At 42.1% G+C, this 19,366-nt stretch overlaps 1 protein-coding gene and 1 long non-coding RNA gene across 5 annotated transcripts in view; one reads left to right on the forward strand and one right to left on the reverse strand.

The window, feature by feature from the left end:
• Positions 1-19,366, forward strand: part of LOC138826685 (uncharacterized) — a 601,987-nt gene that overhangs the window by 506,042 nt on the left and 76,579 nt on the right. The window lies entirely within an intron of this gene.
• The window catches only part of LOC138826683 (WW domain-containing oxidoreductase), a 737,670-nt gene that overhangs the window by 473,472 nt on the left and 244,832 nt on the right, over positions 1-19,366 (reverse strand). The window contains exon 9 of one of the 4 annotated variants that reach the window (XM_070021912.1): positions 17,336-17,514. The exons of the other annotated variants lie outside the window; for them this stretch is intronic. Coding sequence (XP_069878013.1) covers positions 17,407-17,514 — 108 coding nt within the window. The 3' untranslated portion in view covers positions 17,336-17,406. Of the gene's footprint in view, positions 1-17,335; positions 17,515-19,366 lie in introns of those variants that run through there. 4 annotated transcript variants of the gene reach the window in all.

Raw genomic sequence — 19,366 nt, forward strand, 5'->3', positions numbered from 1 at the left:
GTTCTGAGGCATTGACAGGCCAAGTGGCTAAGCTCAAAGAAGAGGAACACAGGGTCATTTGTTAAGGGACAGCTATGCTGCAGGGTCACAAGGTAGAACACAGCTTGGATCTCGCAGATCAGAAAACTCAGGCACAATGGCTGGACAGCTAAGTGGGTGCTTTGTAAGTCAAACAAGAACAGCAGTACAATTAAGAGGGTCACTCACATCTTTCAGCTTCTACACCATAACAAAGTACCCTCCTCCTCTGTCTCCACCACAAGTCAGAAGTCAGAAATGAGTCCCATGCTGGCAATAACTAAGTTTATAGCAAGGCCCAGCAATGGGCATGAGAGAATTCCATGAATAGATTTCTCCTTTGCCAAAGGAGCCCAGAGCAACGGTGGGAGACAAAGGTAAACACATCGATGCATGCCCGAGTATGTTAGCAACATGTGTGTCATGCTGAGACACACAGATTCCATCTGATGGTCAGTGTTACGCTGAGTTACGGAGGTAGAGAACAGGACTGACCACTTTCAGTATGTCTGTGTTCCTTTATGATTGATAGAATTCGGGACCATATGATACCACCTAAATATTCACCTTATAGCTGCTTAATACAAGGAAAGACCAAGCAAAATTAGAGCCAAACCTACACCCCAACTACAAAATTTTTTTCTGAGATCTGAGCAAATCGTTTAGTATAAAAATAAACAGAACTAGAAATTGTCTCTAATAAACTAATATTAGTCTCCCCAGAGGGTTAATTATGTCGCTCCGTATTTTAAGAAGAATGTAAATTGCCAGTTTCAACAGATGTTCTTTTAAAAGAACTGGGTATCTGGGAGATGATGGGTCTTTGTTAGTGCTTACCCCAGTGGAATATAAACATTAAAATCATCTGACTATCTGTCAGCCCCCGCTTTCCCCAACTGTTACCCACTAAGAGAAGGCAGCCCTTGGTTATCAGCAGCTTTTGTGACAAGTGTTCCAGCCAGAACTGTGGTCCTAGATTTCAGAAACCATAGTGTATGAATTTTCCAACCTGGCCTTTGACCTTCCAGATGACAAAGAATGGATCCAGGCCCTCCTCACATCCTCACAGCCCCTCAGCATATGGTCATTCTCATCATTCTCTTGTTTACCCTGCAGAGGAAAACTATGATATGGTACAAGGATGGAACTTTCTAGAAACACAAGTCTCATCTACAGTTAGTTAAAATACTCAAACATACAAAACACATTTTACATCTACATACATTTTGGTGAAGCCTTCAAAGGGAGGAAGGAAAACTTACATCTCACTGAAGTAATATGTAGAAGAAAAAGATGACAGATGCCCCTTTTGTTTTCTCTCAAATGGCATTTTGTAGGAACTGAAGTATATGTCAGCAGGTTTCACCTGGATATTTGACCAAGTAAAGACAGAGAACAACCCTTCTCATGGCAGTTCATGACTCCAGGCAGAGCAACCTGGGCTACCCCCCTCACCCCAGCCCCCCCCCCCCGACAAGTAAGGAACACATGTCCCTGTGTTGTAGCAAGCGGTGGATACCTGGCTGCCAACCTCACTTGACCTAACTCTTCATTATCATCCTGGTTAGACTCACTTTGCAGAGAGGGAAACTGAGGCTGAGGGAGATTAATGACTCCTATGGAAAACTTAACAGAATCTGCTTTCACTATTGATCTGCTGGTAACAAGCATAAAATCTCATCTCAGCCAGAGAGGTAAGCAGATAACTATTGATCTCTCCAGCCAGCTTCTGAAAGGGCCGTGCGTGGTAGGATTTACACACTCCAAAGGTGGTGGGTAGGAAGGGACGAGGCAGCCTCGAGCCATTATCAAAGGCACCAAAAGGAAGGTGAGAATGGGCATGCTCACTCTACAACTGAGCTGAAAGAGACTCTTCATGCTTACTGTGTAGGGGAATGGTCCCAGGGCCCTGCCACGGAACCACCGCTGTGCTCGTCGTGTGACCCAAATGGAAACCATACTCAGGGCTGCAGTCACCTGCCTTACACCTGTCACATCCGAGGAGCACAGGGGAACCCCCAGGTCTGCCTGCAGACCCTGCCGCCTCCACCACATGGAGTGGCTCTGCGGATGTCTGGAGAGCACAGAACCCCAGGGCAGCCCTCACTGCAGCCCCAGCAGCCTGTGGATCAGGCAGCAGGGGGCCCTGGTGCCAAGTGGGAAGAGAGGAGTGAAGTGTGGGGAAGCACAGGCGCTCGGATAGTGGACTCAGCTGAAGAGCCACAAGCTTGACATGTGCAGAGAGCAAGTCAGGAAAAGCTTAGTCTCTGCCCTCTGGGGTCTCAAAAACAATGGCTTCACTCCAGGAGAAACCCTTTGCCTGGGTTAGGATACCAATTGTGCCCTCTCAGAATGGACCTATGCTGCTCCTGAAATTCACCCGAGCCACTGCTAAACCTAGGCCACCTTCAAGGACACTGAGAAGAGCTTCCCCCACACCCCCCGCCCCGAACAAGCCAGGGCCTCTCCCTCCCCAGATGCCACAGCTGGAACTTCTCCAGTTCCCCTAAGACCCAACTGTTCCCCCACTCAGCAACCAGCCCATGATCACAGCACACAGAGACACAGACAAAGGGCCTCTCCTCCAAGCACCCTGGAGAGCTGACTTGGGGGACTTTGGAGATGCATGACAGAGTTCCTAGGCCAGAAGCACTGCCCTTTTCCCTTTGGTCCAGGCCCCTGGGTAGAAGTTGAGTTGGTCACATGGAGTTGACATGGGAGGGGGCTGGCAGACCCTGGAAGCGCGAGGAAGGAGGAGAACGGCAGCGATCTCTACTGCTCCTTTCCTGGGGGCCAGAAGAAGGCATGCACTGTGGTTCCAGAATGCTGGTCCACAGGAGGGAATGACAGGGTCTGGGGACACGACTGATGGTCCCTGTTGCAGATCAAGAGTTTCCACTGACACCTAATAACACCTAATAGGCACAAGCCAGGGGTGCTGCCCAAAACCTGAGGACACTCATGGCAGACACCCACCCCAAAGGGTGATGTGGTTCTGAACATCAACCATGGACCACAGGAAGCTCTCATAGTCAAGCTGGTGAGGCACACCTTTACGTTTCCCAAAGCCCAGTGTCTAACGGTCCTGAGGTATGAACACCATGCAAAGACAGAGCATCAGTAAAGTGACTCCCGTCGGATGTGTGGGCCAGTCCATTTTAATAGATCTCATTAGTTTGTATTAGAAGGTGAGATACAGGGTGGGAGAACTGGGGAGAGGGGATAATCCCTAGGGGTTAACTCCGCTGATGCACAGGCTTCTTCAAGGAGCGAGAAAGTATCACCAAATCCTTCCTGTAAGTCACTCAGGGAAACCTAACACCTGTCTATAGCAACATGTTCAAGATGAAAGGGGGAGGAAAAAAAAACTAAAAAAAAAAAAAAAAAAAAAAGAGATAAATTATTTATCCAGCATAAATATTAAAGAAAATTGCAAAACACAGTGTATTGTCACCATGGTGTTGTAACAGAATCATCCCGTTATAGCTTCTGGCAAAATGCTGTTGTACTTAATAACAGTACAACAGACTCCTCTGCAGTGTACAAGCCCGGGTGTGCGTGTTGTGCCTGCTTGCTGTCGAGGACACTTAGCAGCTTGCCACCTGGCTCATCATGTAAGAACAGTGCAAGGATGTTCTGTTAGTACAAAAGCCTGAATTAGGAGATCACAGTGCAAACAGGAGATGCAATATAGATGTGCACAGAGGTGGTGTAATCAACCTTAAATGACTCAAGATGGCTAAGTTTTCAAGACTGCATATGCTGGGTTGTTGGACAAATGCATTATTGAATATTAAGTCACAAACCCGATGGTTAAATAAACTACAAAAAAGATTAAAGTGAGAAATACTCCAAACTCAATATTTATGTGTAACTTTATTATACTTATTCTCTATGCTCTAGAAGCTATTGACATCTATCTCCATAGAAGAAAAATTATACACACACTCATATGGAACTGGACATCGGTTTTACAGCTCTGTATTCAGTAACCTCATGCTGGCAGCTTGAAACCAGCTAGAGAGCAAATATTTACACCCCTATAATCAGAGCATACATACACACATACACACACGCATGTATCCAACAACCACAGAACCAAATCCATAATTTACTGGAACCTCCCACCTCCTTCTCTCTTTCCCCCACCCCCAGATATCGAGGTATATGGCAAGAACATTCACAGAGGCTTTTGTGTTTTAACAAAACGTCTCTTTATCCAAAGTTTGGCCAATTCTTTTCAGCTGCCACATGGACTCCTAGGTAACTCCTAGTTTGATAAGTCTGTGTGATAATAAGCACTGTAAAGAATGTATCTGCCAATGTTTCCTGGCTGGCCCTTTTGTGTTTCTATAGGAAAGCAATCCATGCTGACATTCTCAATGAGGTTGGCAAAAGAAGGACACTGGTGCAAAAGCAGGGTGGGGTGCAGAATGGATCTGCTCTCCATCCCACTGGAATCCCCATGTGTTGGGAAAGGACCCCTGGAAGAGGGCCTCGGCTGTAATCTGTCTTTCTTCTGGAGTCTGCCTCCTGGCAGGCAGAGGTGATGCCCGAATGGGAAGCCTAGTTGCTTGCTTGTGAGCGCAAGTCCTGCATGGGGCAGGCAGCGCCCTGGCAACACTGAGCTGAACAGATCACTGCTGCCCCAAGATCCGGCACATGTTAATTGAGCAGGTGGGTGAACAGTGTTTGAAAGGGGATGTGTATGAAGCAGAGAAAGCAGAAGGGGAGGCAGAATGACTTTCCTACCAAATAGGAAAGAGCCAGGGGTTCTGGCAGATCCTGACACCCCACCACAAACCCCAGAAACAATCTCATCAGAGTCAGGTATGACGTGGCTGAGTAAGCCCAATGCAAAGCCAAAATTCCACACCCACTAACCAAAACATTGCTTATAACTAACTTGCAGCTGAATTCAAAGTGCACATTGCCGGTGAAGGTTGTATGCAGTGGGGGTGGGGGAATCCTGGAACTCTCTAGATGTCCTACTCTCTACTTTGCAAATAACTTTAAATTGCCCGAAAATAGTTTATTAGTTTCCTTGCTGTGTGGCCCCATGCAAGGTTGGGAACTACCCGTCTGGGGCGTTGTCCGGGGCATGCTTGATGCCAGGAGACCTGTTCTTGGCAGTTGCTTTTCGAGCCTTTGTTGCTCCTGAGGCTCACTGCAGGGCAGAACAGAGTCAGAGTGTCTTACCAGGCACAGAGCTTTGTGGGGTCAGGAAACCAGTAGAAAGACTCTCCCCCAAACGCACACATATGCATGCACCCTGCGGGAATAGAGCTGCTAGATACGGTAAGACTCAGCCATTTCTCCCTCACATTCCTCTCTCCACCCCACCTGTCCCCAGAACCTTGCCTTCAGGACCGCCCTGACAAGCACCATCACTTTTCCAGGTGGACGGGACTCACCTACTCTCTATAGTTCATTTTGGGAGGGAGAACAATCCATTCTATGTGGGAAAAGTGAAAGGAGCAGCCTGCTTAGGGAAACCAGCTGCTCAAAAACTGGCGTCTGCTCACATTCCAACACACAAACACTATTGTTTTCCACCTGATAATTATTAAATCCTAATGCAAAACCCAACTTCTGCTTGAGCATGCGTGATTATTAGACTACGAGTCAATTGCGGATAACACCCAGATATAAATGCAGCTAATAAGTCTTACTGTAATGATTAATCAATTTATGAATACATTATTTAAACTAATAGCTCAGGTAGGGTATCTTAAACAAGTTACAGAGTACATCGACCAATTCAAATACCAGCTGCTGGATCGATAGGCAACTGTAAGTAAACTCTGGGGAATAGGTACACTTGCAAAAAATAAATAAATAAATAAATCTGTGAACAAAAGGGTTGTGGATGAAGAAAAGCTACAACAATTTCAATTTTTAAGACAAAATACATAGTACTTTAATATATGCCAAAGCTTTAAGAGAATGGCAAAAAGAAAAACACCTAACTCCAAATTCTGCACCTTTTGGATCCTGTAGAGCAATAATATTTAAGAACAGTTTGTAAGACTACATAGAGTTGCTGAGCAAACCACTGCCTTCAATTTGCAGGCTTTAAAGGCAGTTTTTTGATCACTTAAACTTTGAGACTGTCAAATTCATTCCATACAGATCTATTTATTCATAAATATCTCTTTAACTAGAAAAAAAAAGGTATCTAAAAAGTCAGATTAGCAATTTTCTTGAAAGAGACCCATTGTATAACACACACTGGGGCCACCAGTTCTGTCACAGCCGCGCATATCCCCTGCTGTTAACCACATGGGCTCTGTGTAAGCAAAGCAAACCCTGGCATCAGAGCTCTCTGTCTCTTCCCATTTTTTTTTAATTAAAGCTAATTAATGTGAGTTTAATAAATAAACCAAAAGGTCCTTGATTTCCAAAGGTGAGATATTTTATCACAGCTTCAAGTGATGGTGCATTTTAAAAAATTAATTAGTATCTTGTGAGAGCGGCCGCACATTATTGAGTAAGTAACAGCAGCTAAGTGAAACAGATGAAATATTGGTAAGCGATGCAGCCACAGTATAAGTATGTGCAGGGGTCAGAGGTTAATCCCTATTGATTTTCCGAGTCTGCGTACTGCACCACTGGGAAAGACCGGTTCTGTTGGCAATCAGCTAGCACAAATACATTATAAATCTTACTGTCCACCTCCACTGATCAGTGTCACTTACTTCCTTTGCTAAAGACCATTAAGAATCTACCCCCAGCCCCCCAAAGTCTACCAGATGTGAGCAGGAAAAAGAGATTTGAGGAGGTCTTCCATGTCAGACAAGGCTTTGAGGAAGCAGTTTGGTTAAATGCAGGAAAGCATTCCCAGGAAGCTGGTCTCTCTCAGGAAAGTAGGGAGCATGGAGTGTTCTTGAGGGCAAATCCATTTCAAAAGGCAAAGTATGGCTCCAAAGACCTCCAACACCAAACCAAAATGGTAAAAACGTTTGCCACATTTGAGGATACAGGGGAAATAAAGCGATGAAATGAAGGATGTAAACACTCTCTCTGATGGTTTTGCAAAGAATGAACTGGACATGAGATGACCAGGGGTAATTCTAAGATTGGTTTTCATAAAGCAGCCCTCCAGTAAGCTATTGCATGAGCTTCAGTCCTTGCAAACCCCATCCCCACCTTAATTCACTTCCAGGAACAGCTTTGGACATTGGTTTGTTGCCTGTGTCCTTCCTTACACAAATCGATTTTACCACATGTCCTTTATGTTCCGGGCATACTTGCTCGGCCAAGGGAAAGACAGGTCCTTCACAAGAAAAATAAAACACATGTTCTGCATCAAACCAAAGACTCTCCTCCAACATGGTCCTGGGGAATGATCTTGCTGCCGGTCAGTTCTCAGCTGTGAACACCAGCTTCAGTCTCTTCAGCCAGAAAAGGCGAAGAATAATACTAGCCAACTTAAAAACACCTTGCATAGAAATAGCCAATTAAAAATTAGAGGAGAAATGAGGGCCTACCATCGACTAGAAAACATCCAGGCCAAGTTCAGGATGCCCTGCACCTCAAACACAGACCCTACCATCAAGGACTGGGCACTTGTGTCAAGGTATTCAGGTGACATTTGTGTAGAATAGCATTTCTTATGCAGCCATGGAGAGTAGGGAATACCAAAACTGCTGTCTCCTTGTTCAGTTTCCTCAACTGTAAAATATAGACAAGAAAAATACCACCAAATGGAATAACTGAAAGAATGAATATAGGCAAAGCACTTCAAAAAGTGCCTGCCACCCAATGAATTTGCTAAGATACTTAATAATGAATGAAAGAGTTCAATGGATAAGTAAAAGTTATAAGGTTCTTTTTGGCACTCCAATGAATCATTCTCCATCATTTGCAGACTTCCTCTGTGGAACAGAGCTAGAGTGTCTTTAGAGCATTTGATACTAATATGTCTGAGCAAGGGAAGTTTTAATTCTAGTTAATCTAAATTTAAATTGCCATACATGACTCACAGCTACCATATTGGACTGGGGAGCTCCAGAGGGTTCACTGTTTTTTTTATCCTGGCTGAGCTCAATTCTGTACCATCCATTGGTGTGACAAAACTATGACTAATTAGATGTGAGCAAGCCAGCTTGCATTCTGGTTTTGAAGCATAGGGAATCATCACATTCAGCATCCCAGCTCTCTCACGTATACATTGGCTATCACTGGCTCCCCTGTTGTAGACCATTGTGGACAAGTATGCACTGTTGAGTCAACATTCCTAAAGGTCTCTAATTTGTACCAAGCCCAGCCTGCCTTTCATTCCTAGACTGGGTCTTCAGTCATGGTTGAGTGAACACTGTGGATCCAGCTTCTGTCCAGTCTCCCAAGCCAGATACCCACTCTTTCTTTGGTGCCTTGGCCCCTAGCCCTCATTAGCAAACGATGGCCCACATTCTGCAGATAAAGCTGCTGGTTGATCATACCTCTGATGCTGATCACACAATTCTCTAGAGGAAATCAGACCAATGCCAGTGTATTTTAGGGAATAAAATGTGCAATAACTATTTTTTACTGTACAGTATCTTTAATACTATTCTGCCACAGAGACTTCATTCTAAAATCATCATAACACTCATTATCATGATTTCACCTCAAATTACTTTAAATTGGTAACTATAAAGTCCAAATAAACAGTGATAGTCAGAGGCCTAAAAAAACTTGCAGCATTATAATGAAAAATGTCTCTGTACACAATCTTCGCCCAGGTTGTTTGGTTTTCACTTATTCCTATTAAAACTATTAACATAATATTTTGTTTCCTCTCTTCCCATAGTGAGATTCTGGGTAGTAATGGCTTAGCCTAATTCTTTTTTTTGTGTGTGTGTGTGTCGGTCATGGGGCTTGAACTCTGGGCCTGGGCGCTGTCCCTCAGCTCTTCAGCTCAAGGCAAGCGCTCTACCACTTGAGCTACAGCACCACTTCCGGTTTTCTGGTGGTTTATTGGAGCTAGGAGTCTCACGGTCTCTCCTGCCCGGGCTGGCTTTGAACCGGGATCCTCAGATCTCAGCCTCCTGAGTAGCTAGGATTACAGGCGTGAGCCACCAGCGCCCGGCTTAGCCTAATTCTTATCTATACATTTACTATCTAAAGTAATGCCTGATACACAATAGGTATTCAGTATATAGATGATGGATGGATGATGGACGGATGGGTGGACAGATGGACGGATGGACAGATGGTTGAGTGAATGGAAGGAAGACAGAAGGAGCTATGTAGTGCTAGAATGTATATTACTCAGAATGGAGGGGGAGAAACAATTAAAAGACTTTGTCCTTTCTCACAATTTTTTTTCTTTTCAAATATGCCTACATCATGGAATACAAATACAGCACTGTAAAATCCACTTTTATTTTATAAAGGGTGGATTATCCAAGTTAGCGACTGACTTCTACAGTCCTGGAAACATGACTTGATGATAATGGGTCTGTGACATTTATCGACTGACAAATTGAAAGGAGAAAGGGGCCATGATGGAATCATCAAACCAAATAAAATACTGTGACTACATTAATGAAATTACACTCAAATTCAGCTTACTCAAAAAGGGTTTGTCCACAAGAATGGAAGAGAGAAAGTTAAAAAAAAAAAAATTCAACCCCTCACCACCAGAATCAACAGTCTCCTTAAACCTGCTAGAAGGCTGAGCACAGACTTCATGAATATTCATAGATTACATGCATATTCATAGGCCAGCAGGAAATCCAGCACCCTTGGAACCAGCCTTAAAACTCTCCCACCAGCCAATCAGTGAACTGATAACTCAACAGCCCCCTTGTGGCCAGGAAGAATTAATGCAGCTTCCCAAGGTGAGAAGGTACTTCTTGGGGTAGGGCTGATACAAAAGAAGGTAGGGCAGGAGTCTGGTGAGAGAAGAGGATATTGCCAAGACCATTTGTACAAGTGTGAGATGGGGCCCTAGTGTGTGGACAGAGAGCAATGCATCATTATCATCGCTCTTCCTTTGCAGAGACACTGAAAAGGAAGCCCAGTTTGGTACAGACAACCCTTCAACAGGCTTAAGGAAGAAACAGATTAAACGAGCTCAGTATTTCCATTTAAAAATATCATTTAAGGGAATTTTAAGCTGCCTGCAAAGATGGATACACTGTGTTTGTTTTCCACATTAATGAGCTATAAAAAGAATGGAAGAGCCCATAAATACAGTATTTTGTAACAGCCTTTACTAAAAATGCTACTACTTGTGTTTATCATTTATACCCTTGTATACAACCTCAAAATTGATTACACTTTAAACCGTACATAACTTGCAGTGTTTTTCATTTTGTGCTATACTACAAACATTTTTATAACTCAGTTAATATATTCCATATTTTGTGTTCTTATTGATTATGAATATTTCTTTAGGGGATTTTATTGCTTTTAAAATAACAAATGGTAGGTATTAAAAAATAGAAAAAAAACTATTGCAGCCTTTATATTTTTCTTTCCCTTGGTAATTCGAATACATACATTTTACCACGCATATAACCAGAAGATCTTTTCCCATATCTTTTATACTTCTTCACACTGACATTAAAAATTTCCTAACAGAGTGCACAGTTAAAGAATCAGATTTTTCCAGTGAAACCCATAATTTAATGTGCTTGACATGAATTCATAATCCTTTCCTTCCACAATTAAAAAAATTTAAGTGCCAAAAGATTATCATGTGTAACATGATGGTTTTACATCAAGTATATATTATCTTTCCTAATTGCCATTTCAGTTTATAGGCTAAAATATGATTTATACATATGATATGATTTCACTATTAATTATCAAATTGAAAAAATTAAAATCTTCACATTATAAATTCTCTCTTGGAAATTAGTTTTATTATTTTTTCCATAATCCTATCATGCAAGTTATAAGTGCACCGCGACACGAACACTTTAATTTTTCCAGTTAGTTTTAAGCAAGCCCAGAGGTGAGGTTTAATAAGGATCAATGGCACTTTATCTGGGACAGGGCCTCTTCACAGCATGCAAATTACACAGTAACACTTAAAAAAAGAAATAGATTTAATTAAAAAAAAAGTAGAACCACAGGCTCTGGAAATTCAATTAAAGGATTTATGCAAAGGTTTGCTAGGTTTTTATATGCAGTTACTGCTTACATAATGAGCTTTTCATATTAAAAATCAATAGGTAATCTAGACTAGAAGATCATCCCCTTAAATACATTTTTGAAATCAATTTGAAAAATAGTCCATCAACTGCTGTGACTACTCTTGCTACTTCGATTACACTAAAAGCAATATTTAGATTGTAAGGCGTGCTACGGAATATCTATGCTTGCATATGGCTTTCAAGGGCTCTTATACCTTTGAGTGCCTAAGATGATCACCTAGTAATTCAAGATTGTGTTAAATGTATAAATAATTTATTTAATTACCAGCAAAAGCCCACAGATACAACCCCACTATATCTATAATGGTTAAATGAAAAAAAGGGGAAAGGGAGGAATTGAAGGAGAAAGGGCAAGAGTAAAAGGGGAGAACTTAAGGAGAAAAAGAGGAAGAGAGAAAGAAAGAAAAGCAGGACAGAGAGGAAGCCAGGAAGAGGGGGGAGGGCTTTTCTAAATTAGACTTTGCTATCTCAATTGCCTATTGTGTGTTGGCTACTTAGCCTTTGGAGATATGCATTTCACTTTAAAACTCATTTAGGTCTTCAACAGAGGAAGCAATTAGCTGGCTTAGACCTTAAGCAGACTTTCCATCCTCGGTGACAAAGGGGGACAGATCTTCAAATAAAAGGGAAAGCCACTGTCCAATTATGCCCAGTATATCCACCATTGGTCTTTTGGCCAGATTTTGCCTGGATTTGGTAATAATCAGAAGCCTAGACATATTTGCAAGATTCATCTCAGGCAAATGAGGAAATGACTGTGGTACACAGGGCTGCATCCAGAAAGATAAAGAAAAGAAAGAAACACCTTAGTCCAAACATAACCCCCCTTAGTGCATAATAAATAAATAAGACACCCATTCTTCCAAACATCTTTCCATCAGAATGAAAGTCATGGCTCATGTTATCTGTGAACAAAGTTAGCTTTGCTAAAACAGGAGTAATTTTTTTTAAGAACTAAGTTATATCCAAGCAACACTTTAATCTCTCCCGCAAAGCCATGGGAAGAAATAAGCAACACGGTGACAAACTATAGTTTATCTGTCGACTGAAAGCTCCTATCTCACCAACAGCACATTTGAAGAGGGGGTGTTACAGCCAAAGTGGGTAACAAAGGAGGCCCAGGTAGCACAAGGAGGTGAAGAAGTGAGCCCCCCCTCAGTTCGCAGGGAGGAGAAGGTGAGACCAAGAAAGAATCAGCAACAGTGTCTAATACATGAGATATCAGGAGGGTCTGCATGATCATCTCTAAAGCAGAGCTGTGGCCATGTCCAGTCAAGCACTAAGAGCCAGGTCACTGACAATAGCTGTCTCCATCATTTATATGCTCAGCAGCATTTCTAAAATGCCTGGGGTACGTCATCATGGCTGCTTCCTGCAGGGTTGACAGAGATTAATCCAATAGTATTGACATCCATAAACAAGGTAAATATTTCTTAGGTATGTGTTTATTTGCCTTTGAATTTTGTACCTGTGAGAAAGAAAAAAATAAGTGATTGGTTAAACATTAAGTTGCAACATGGATGGACAACATCCTGTGAGGGAAAGAAGCCTGTCACTGATGACCCATGGGCAGGACTCCATCCATGGCACGTCCAGACCATGCACACCTAGAGACAGAAGGCAGACTCATGTGTGCCAGGGCCAAAGGAAGGCGGGGATGAAAAACTGGGGGCAGAGGAGGGGGGGAGGAAAAGGGGGCGATGACTGCAGGTGACAGGAAGAGTCAAAGGTTGATCATGGTGCTGGCGGTCCTGGTCCATGGAAAGACACTGAACTGAACAATTTAAGGGGAAGAAATCTGTTGTAAAAATCTAGGTACAGTTTATAGACTGTAGTTCAAATATTATTAGATTTGAAGAATAGAAAAAAATGTGAAAAAGGAGGAAACAGGTTAAGAAAAGATATCCTTATTTTTCTACCAAAACTCACCTTTCTTCCTGTCTTTCTCTTTCTCTGTCTCACCCATACACACACACATACACTCACACATACACATACATACACACACACCTTCCATGATTATTAGAATGCATTGGGGTAAAATATGTATACATAACAAACTTTTACTGAAAGGATCTAAAAATCATACTAAGCAGACCTCAGGACTGCATGAAAGGAGAGCTTTAACATAAAAACGTCCCAGGTTAGCATGAACAAAATGTCAAATATGAAACTGTTTTGTAACAACGTGAGCGGGGTTAGTAATGGAAGTTTGAACAATGTTAACACTTAAAATTTTCAGCTGAACCATTTCAATCCATAAATGTATAAAAGTCATTTTACAGTGTGCTTAACAGTCAAGACCAAGAGCTGTTATAAAAGAAGATGCCCTCAATGTCACTTCATTTTCTTTTATTCTTATTATCACATTTAAATCTCTCTGTAAAAGTGGTCTTGATAGGTAACTTTATAGCACATTTCAAGACTATTCATTCTGAACAGAACTTCCTCCATGGAATTAACAGATAAAGAGAGACCACTTTCTCCTCATCATCCCTAAATTAATTCTGTGTCTGGAGGGCAGAATGGTGGTCTGAGCGACAAGGACTTGGCATGACGTGGCACGTGAAGGCTCCATAGTCTTAGAGGTGACTCTTCCGTTGCCCGCTGAGGACCACTGGCTGATTGCACTACTCTCAGCTAGCACCTTGCTGCTCACTTTCCAAAGGGTTGGGAATAACAAGCAGGGCAGAATCAAGGCTGGCACTTGTGGTCGAGAAAGAATTCTAAGGGAATGGTCACAGGATCCTTATTACCACTGGGTATAGTATGTCAACCTTGCCAAACTGAGGATGGAAGGACAAATCATCATCATCATCATCATTGACTGTTAATCATCTCTGCTCACAGGTTAATAAGCAAACATTGTCCGAAAAGGGTCCTGGAATAATGTTTTCAACGTTGTGGATCATATGTAGCTACTCATCTGAAATCTAGAGCAGCAGTAAATTAACAATTTAACCAGCAGGGCATAACATAAACAAGACTGTGTTCCATCAAAACGTGAAAGACACTTGACTTTGAATTTCATGTACTCTTCATACACTGTGTACATTTATTAATTGATTTTCATTTTTGGTGTTGGTCCTGGAACTTGAACTAAGGGTCCGGGCACTGCCATGAGCTTCTTTTGCCATTTCTGGCTTTTTTTGTAAGTTTAGTGGAGATAAGAGTCTCATAGAGGTTTCTGTCCCTGCTGGCTTTGAACAGCAATCCTTAGATCTCAGCCTCCTGAGTAGCTAGGAGTACAGGAGTGAGCCACCAGTACTCAGCTACTTTAATTTTTCTATTACAATTTTTCTGCTTCCCCCCCCCCCTTTCCAAGATGTTTGCTCCCTGCCTTTTGCACACTCAACTATGTTTAAGTGTAAGTACATTCTTAGTTCACAGGCTGTTCAGAAGGAGGCAGCAGACCTGAGTTGGTCCAGGACCCTGTGTTGCCTTCTCTGGTGCAGAATCAGACTGCTAAGGAAGGAGGTAAATCGGCAATCTCATTTTGACCTAGGATTCATTCTCACAATGCTCTCTCATCCCATAAAAAAAAAAGGGTATGATTTCGTTCTGCATAGCAAAGCTTGATGGCATGCATTCCTAATTACAGAACAGCAAGATAAGTTAGCTCCTATGGATGGAAATTTACACATGAAACTACTCTGAATTTCTTTGTTCAGAAATAATTACCAAGGATCCAAAGTTTTCTATTACAAAAAAAAAATGAGGAAAAGCTTCCAGAATTGATGCACTGCCAGACGTCCTTGGCTGATGAGCCATGAAGCTGACCTGTAGCCTGGCTTCCTGATTCTACTGTGGATGCAGTGGGTTCTATGAGCTCACCCTTGGCATCTGCACTTGAATATGGCTGGGGTCTTATTTTGTAATGTATACAGGGATGGGTATGTATATTGTTATTTTCCATCTCTCCCTTAACCATTGCAAGCAGGGGCTTCTAAAAACATCACATGTACAAATTAGTATTTCATTACACCTAGTTAGAATTGACAAAGGAATGGATTAAGTGAGAAAGGTGAAAAGTTTGAATTATGTAACATTCCCCAAAAGAACTGTCTTTGTAATGTTTTTAGTATGTGGAGAATCAAAAACCTCTAAATGGAATAGTTTAAATGAATGGGGAAAAGACATTGGAAAAATGCACTAAATTGTCTAAAAATTTATTTAATATGTTCAAAATGTACCTCATGAAATACATCGCTATTATCATTATGTTGAGGGGGAAGAGGAGTAAAATTAAGAATGAAAGAAACTCCAGCCTTGCTCACACCAAATGATGTTCAAGGACTACTTATTTTTATCGTCTAACCAAGGCTTCCCAAATAAAGATTTTTTTTTATACCAGGAGGCAATTACTATAATATAAATGTGCCTCTGTACAAAGTCACAGAGTAAAAAGGTCAATAATAGAAAAGGCAAGAAGTTCAAGTATCACTTCAGGGATTTTGTGCATGATGAACAGCTCTGAGGTCATCCTGGCCAAAACCACCACAACAAAAAATGTGCAGGAGACAGAAAGCAAATAAGGAGGAAAGTCTTCTAGCATTGCAATTGTTAACTTTCTGAAATGCTACACTAGTGCTCTCCTCTACAAGAAAATCGTAATTATTATTTGCGAACATTCAACCAGACAAATGAAGTGAAGGATGAAAGTTGTATTCCCAAAGAACGCTCACCCAGAGTGTTACCCAGAATCCTTCTTAAAATGGTACTCAACACTGTATTGATATGGTGTGTGTGTGTGTGTGTACACGTGTGTGCGTGTCTATGAGAGAAAGAAAAGAAAGAGCATGTGCACATGTGTGCATGCACACCAATACTCAGTCTTGGGGCTGTCCCTTAGCTTCTTCACTCGAGGTTGGCTTTCTACCACTTGAGTCATGCCTCCACTTCTAGGTTTTGGCTAATTAATTAGAGGTAAGAGTATCAAAGACTTTCCTTCCTGGGAAGGATTTGAATCTAGTTCCTCTATCTCAGTCTCCTGAGTAGCTCGGACTTTAAGTGTAAGCCACTCCAGCTCTACATTGATATGTTTATTAGTGGTTCATGAATTTTCCGGAGTAGGAAAGCAGGTCCTGAATGAAGAATCACTACTGTCACATGGATGCTGACATTGGGTGGTGGTTCTACAATGTGAAGGCCATTCTCTCTGCTCTTCCATTGGCTTTTGCTTCTTTTTGTTACATCATGGAAGCAGGAAGATAGATTGTGGGGTCTGGAGTCACCAAACATCATCTATGGCATAAAAAATGGCTGGGTGGTGGGGGTGTAGAAACACCAAAATATCTTGTTTTTTCTACAGGAAAGCAAAAGGCTTCCAATATTAATATTCTAATATTAATTTCTGCTTTTCCGTATTCACTGGAACCTGTACCAGGGCCATTATCAGTTCTAGGTTGTCTGTGAAGGACCGTCTTTTCATGCCTTTTCAACAGAAGGGAGGCAAGGGAATGCAGCACATTGAACAATCAGAGTAGAAGTTGTGGAGCTTGTGGGGGGAAAAAAACGATAACTGAGAATCCACAGTGATTTTAAAACAGAAACAGTACCTCAGCCAGGGTAACAAGTAGCCATGCCCCATTTCTTCCCGAGCATTGACAAAACTTCTTTTTAACTACAGGCATGTGCCACTGCAACCATGTAGAAGATGGCAGGGTGAGGAGATGGAAAGACTCAGGCAACTTGAGTTACCACACGGAAGAGAACTGCCTGGTAATACAGAATAGTAAGTTTGGACCTTCTGCAAGCAAGAATTGAATTCAGGCACATGCTTGTACGTGTGTGGGCTTGTGACAGTGGCCAGCATTTACCTTTAATAATACATCTGTCTAAAACTTAGACTTGTCAAGTCCCGGATGCTTTCATCCACATCTTATTGGCTCTAATCCCAGGTTACACATGTTGGTTTGATTTAGATCTATTGAGCAAACAACCAAAAGGACATCCATCGGCACCCTCGGCATCAGCTCCCATGGGTCTGATGTTCACCACTCTGAAGGATGGCTTTCTCAGGCAAAACATGCATAACACTTCTGGACTGGCTCGGTCGTGCATGTTGCAAACAGAGTCCACAGATGCTGCCTCGGTGTGTGAGACTATGTTGAAGCCGCCTATGCTCTTAAAGGCAGGTGCTCTGCATCTTGTAACTGGACTGCTTTTTATTAGAAAGTGCTTCTGGACACCCCACACTCTGCTTCCAGAAGTCGAGCGTCACATTGAATGGGTGATTTCAATTACCATTATCACGCTGTGTTGTAGAGACTGCCGTGTCAATTCTAGAACCCTGATTTCTTCTCCGCTCTCTTTCAGTTTTGCTCCAGCCCTGGTCCAAGTGCAACTGCAACAATATACATACTGTAGCTTAAGAGGTTGATCTTTGTATATTATGTGAATCTGTATTTTCCTTGCACTCTAGTTCCTCAATGGAAAACAAATTGCAGAAGGGAAGTCTTTATAGTTAACAGTCCTTCAATGTTTTACAGGCAGAAATCTTGGTGGGTGGTTTGGAGGTTCAATTACCCTTCTCAGGAGAGGGTGTAACTATCCCTGAGGGTTTAGATAACAAACCCAGAGTGACTCTGGGCCACTTAAAACCTGTGTTATTTACATCAGCCTCTGAATTCTACAATTCAAGGAGGGGACATTTGGGCATTTGAAGAGGAAGACTTGCAGGACTACACTGGTGTGGAAGCACACCATCTGGGATGCCAAAGCTGGAATCAAACAAGGGGCTCAACTGATCCCCCCACCTCACTCTCCCAAATAGATGGGATTATGGGCACCTGCCACCACCGTCACCAGCTGTGATGTCTCTTCTGAGAGAGCTGAGAATGTACCATGAGATGGCTTCCCAAGGAACTGCACCCCATGGGATGTACAGAAGCAGAGGGTGGGTCAGGACTCTGTTGCATGGTTCTCCTGTGCAATATTACTGCCACTGCAATCACAAGGGTAAGGCCTGGCAGTGAGCAGCAAGCGGCACCATTGGTGCAACCTCAGAGTTGGAGTCCAGCATGTGGTCTCATGAAATGTGTACAACAATTGTACAATTTGTACAATCCTAGCACAGGATCCAAGTTTGGTTAAGAGCAGGTCAGCTCTCTAGAAAAGAGAAGAGAGAATACGTGGAAAGCCATGGAAGATTGAAGATGTGATGTGAAAGGGTGCTAGGGCTCCTGGAGGCCAGAAACAGTTCCAAAGGCACTGAGAACAGGCACTCTGAGATAGGCGATTTTGAACAGTGGCTTGGGAAAGAGGAAGGATTTTGGATTTAAGTAGAAAGGGAGACACAACAATTGAACTCACTGCTCCTTAGAACTGTCCAGTTCAAACTGGTGTTGTAAAGAAACAAAAAAACCAAGCCAAAGAAGTGAAAAGAAACCACAGTATTTGGGGTCACTGGGTCCTGCTGTCATTTTATATTCAATGTATGTATGGTAGAGCCAATGCCAATGGTTCACGGCTATAATCCAAGGTACTCTGGAGGCAGCAGTTAAAAGCAATCCCAGGCAGTAAAGTCTGTGCGATGAGACTCTTTTCTCTGATTAACAAGCAAAAAGCTAGAAGTGAGGTGTGGCTTAAGTGGGAGAGCACTAGCCTTAATCAAAAAATAAAACAAAAGTGCCCAGGCCCTGAATTCAAGCCCTAGGACTAGCACACACACAAAATATACGTATGGTGCCTAGGACGTGCCAGTTGTGCCATAGAGTTGCATAAAGTATACTCTTCTAAGGTCTAATAATGAGGAAGAAACTTCTAGTACTATCTGGTCTACTTCAAATTGTTATCAGGACTCATTTTGAGATCTTTTTTCCTTATAATTCTGAACAGAGGGAAAACAGACATTAATTAAGCAAAGCTTTATCTCATTCTACTCTAATGAAAGCCAAGTTACACTTACATTTTTCCTAAGATTTTTCTCCACTTAATGAACACATTATCCCTGAGTTTTCAAAGTCATTTTACAAAAGAGCATTCAAGAGACATTAAAGTCAGTTTAAACTAAAAAGTCTTTTTGAAGTCAATAAACAATAAAAGAACAATGAAGAGAGAGCCTTTGATCCTGCCTTAGTCTAAAGTATTTAATTTCTGTTTTAATCTACTAGATGAGTAAGGCTTACATTCAAATATTCTTCACCGCTGGCATACAGAAAGCATGAAATGCATGAAGTTTTGTAAATCTCTTCTTA

Source organism: Dipodomys merriami, unplaced genomic scaffold, assembly GCF_024711535.1.
Source record: "Dipodomys merriami isolate MVZ:Mamm:240054 unplaced genomic scaffold, mDipMer1.0.p SCAF_148, whole genome shotgun sequence".
NCBI classification, from domain to species: domain Eukaryota; kingdom Metazoa; phylum Chordata; class Mammalia; order Rodentia; family Heteromyidae; genus Dipodomys; species Dipodomys merriami.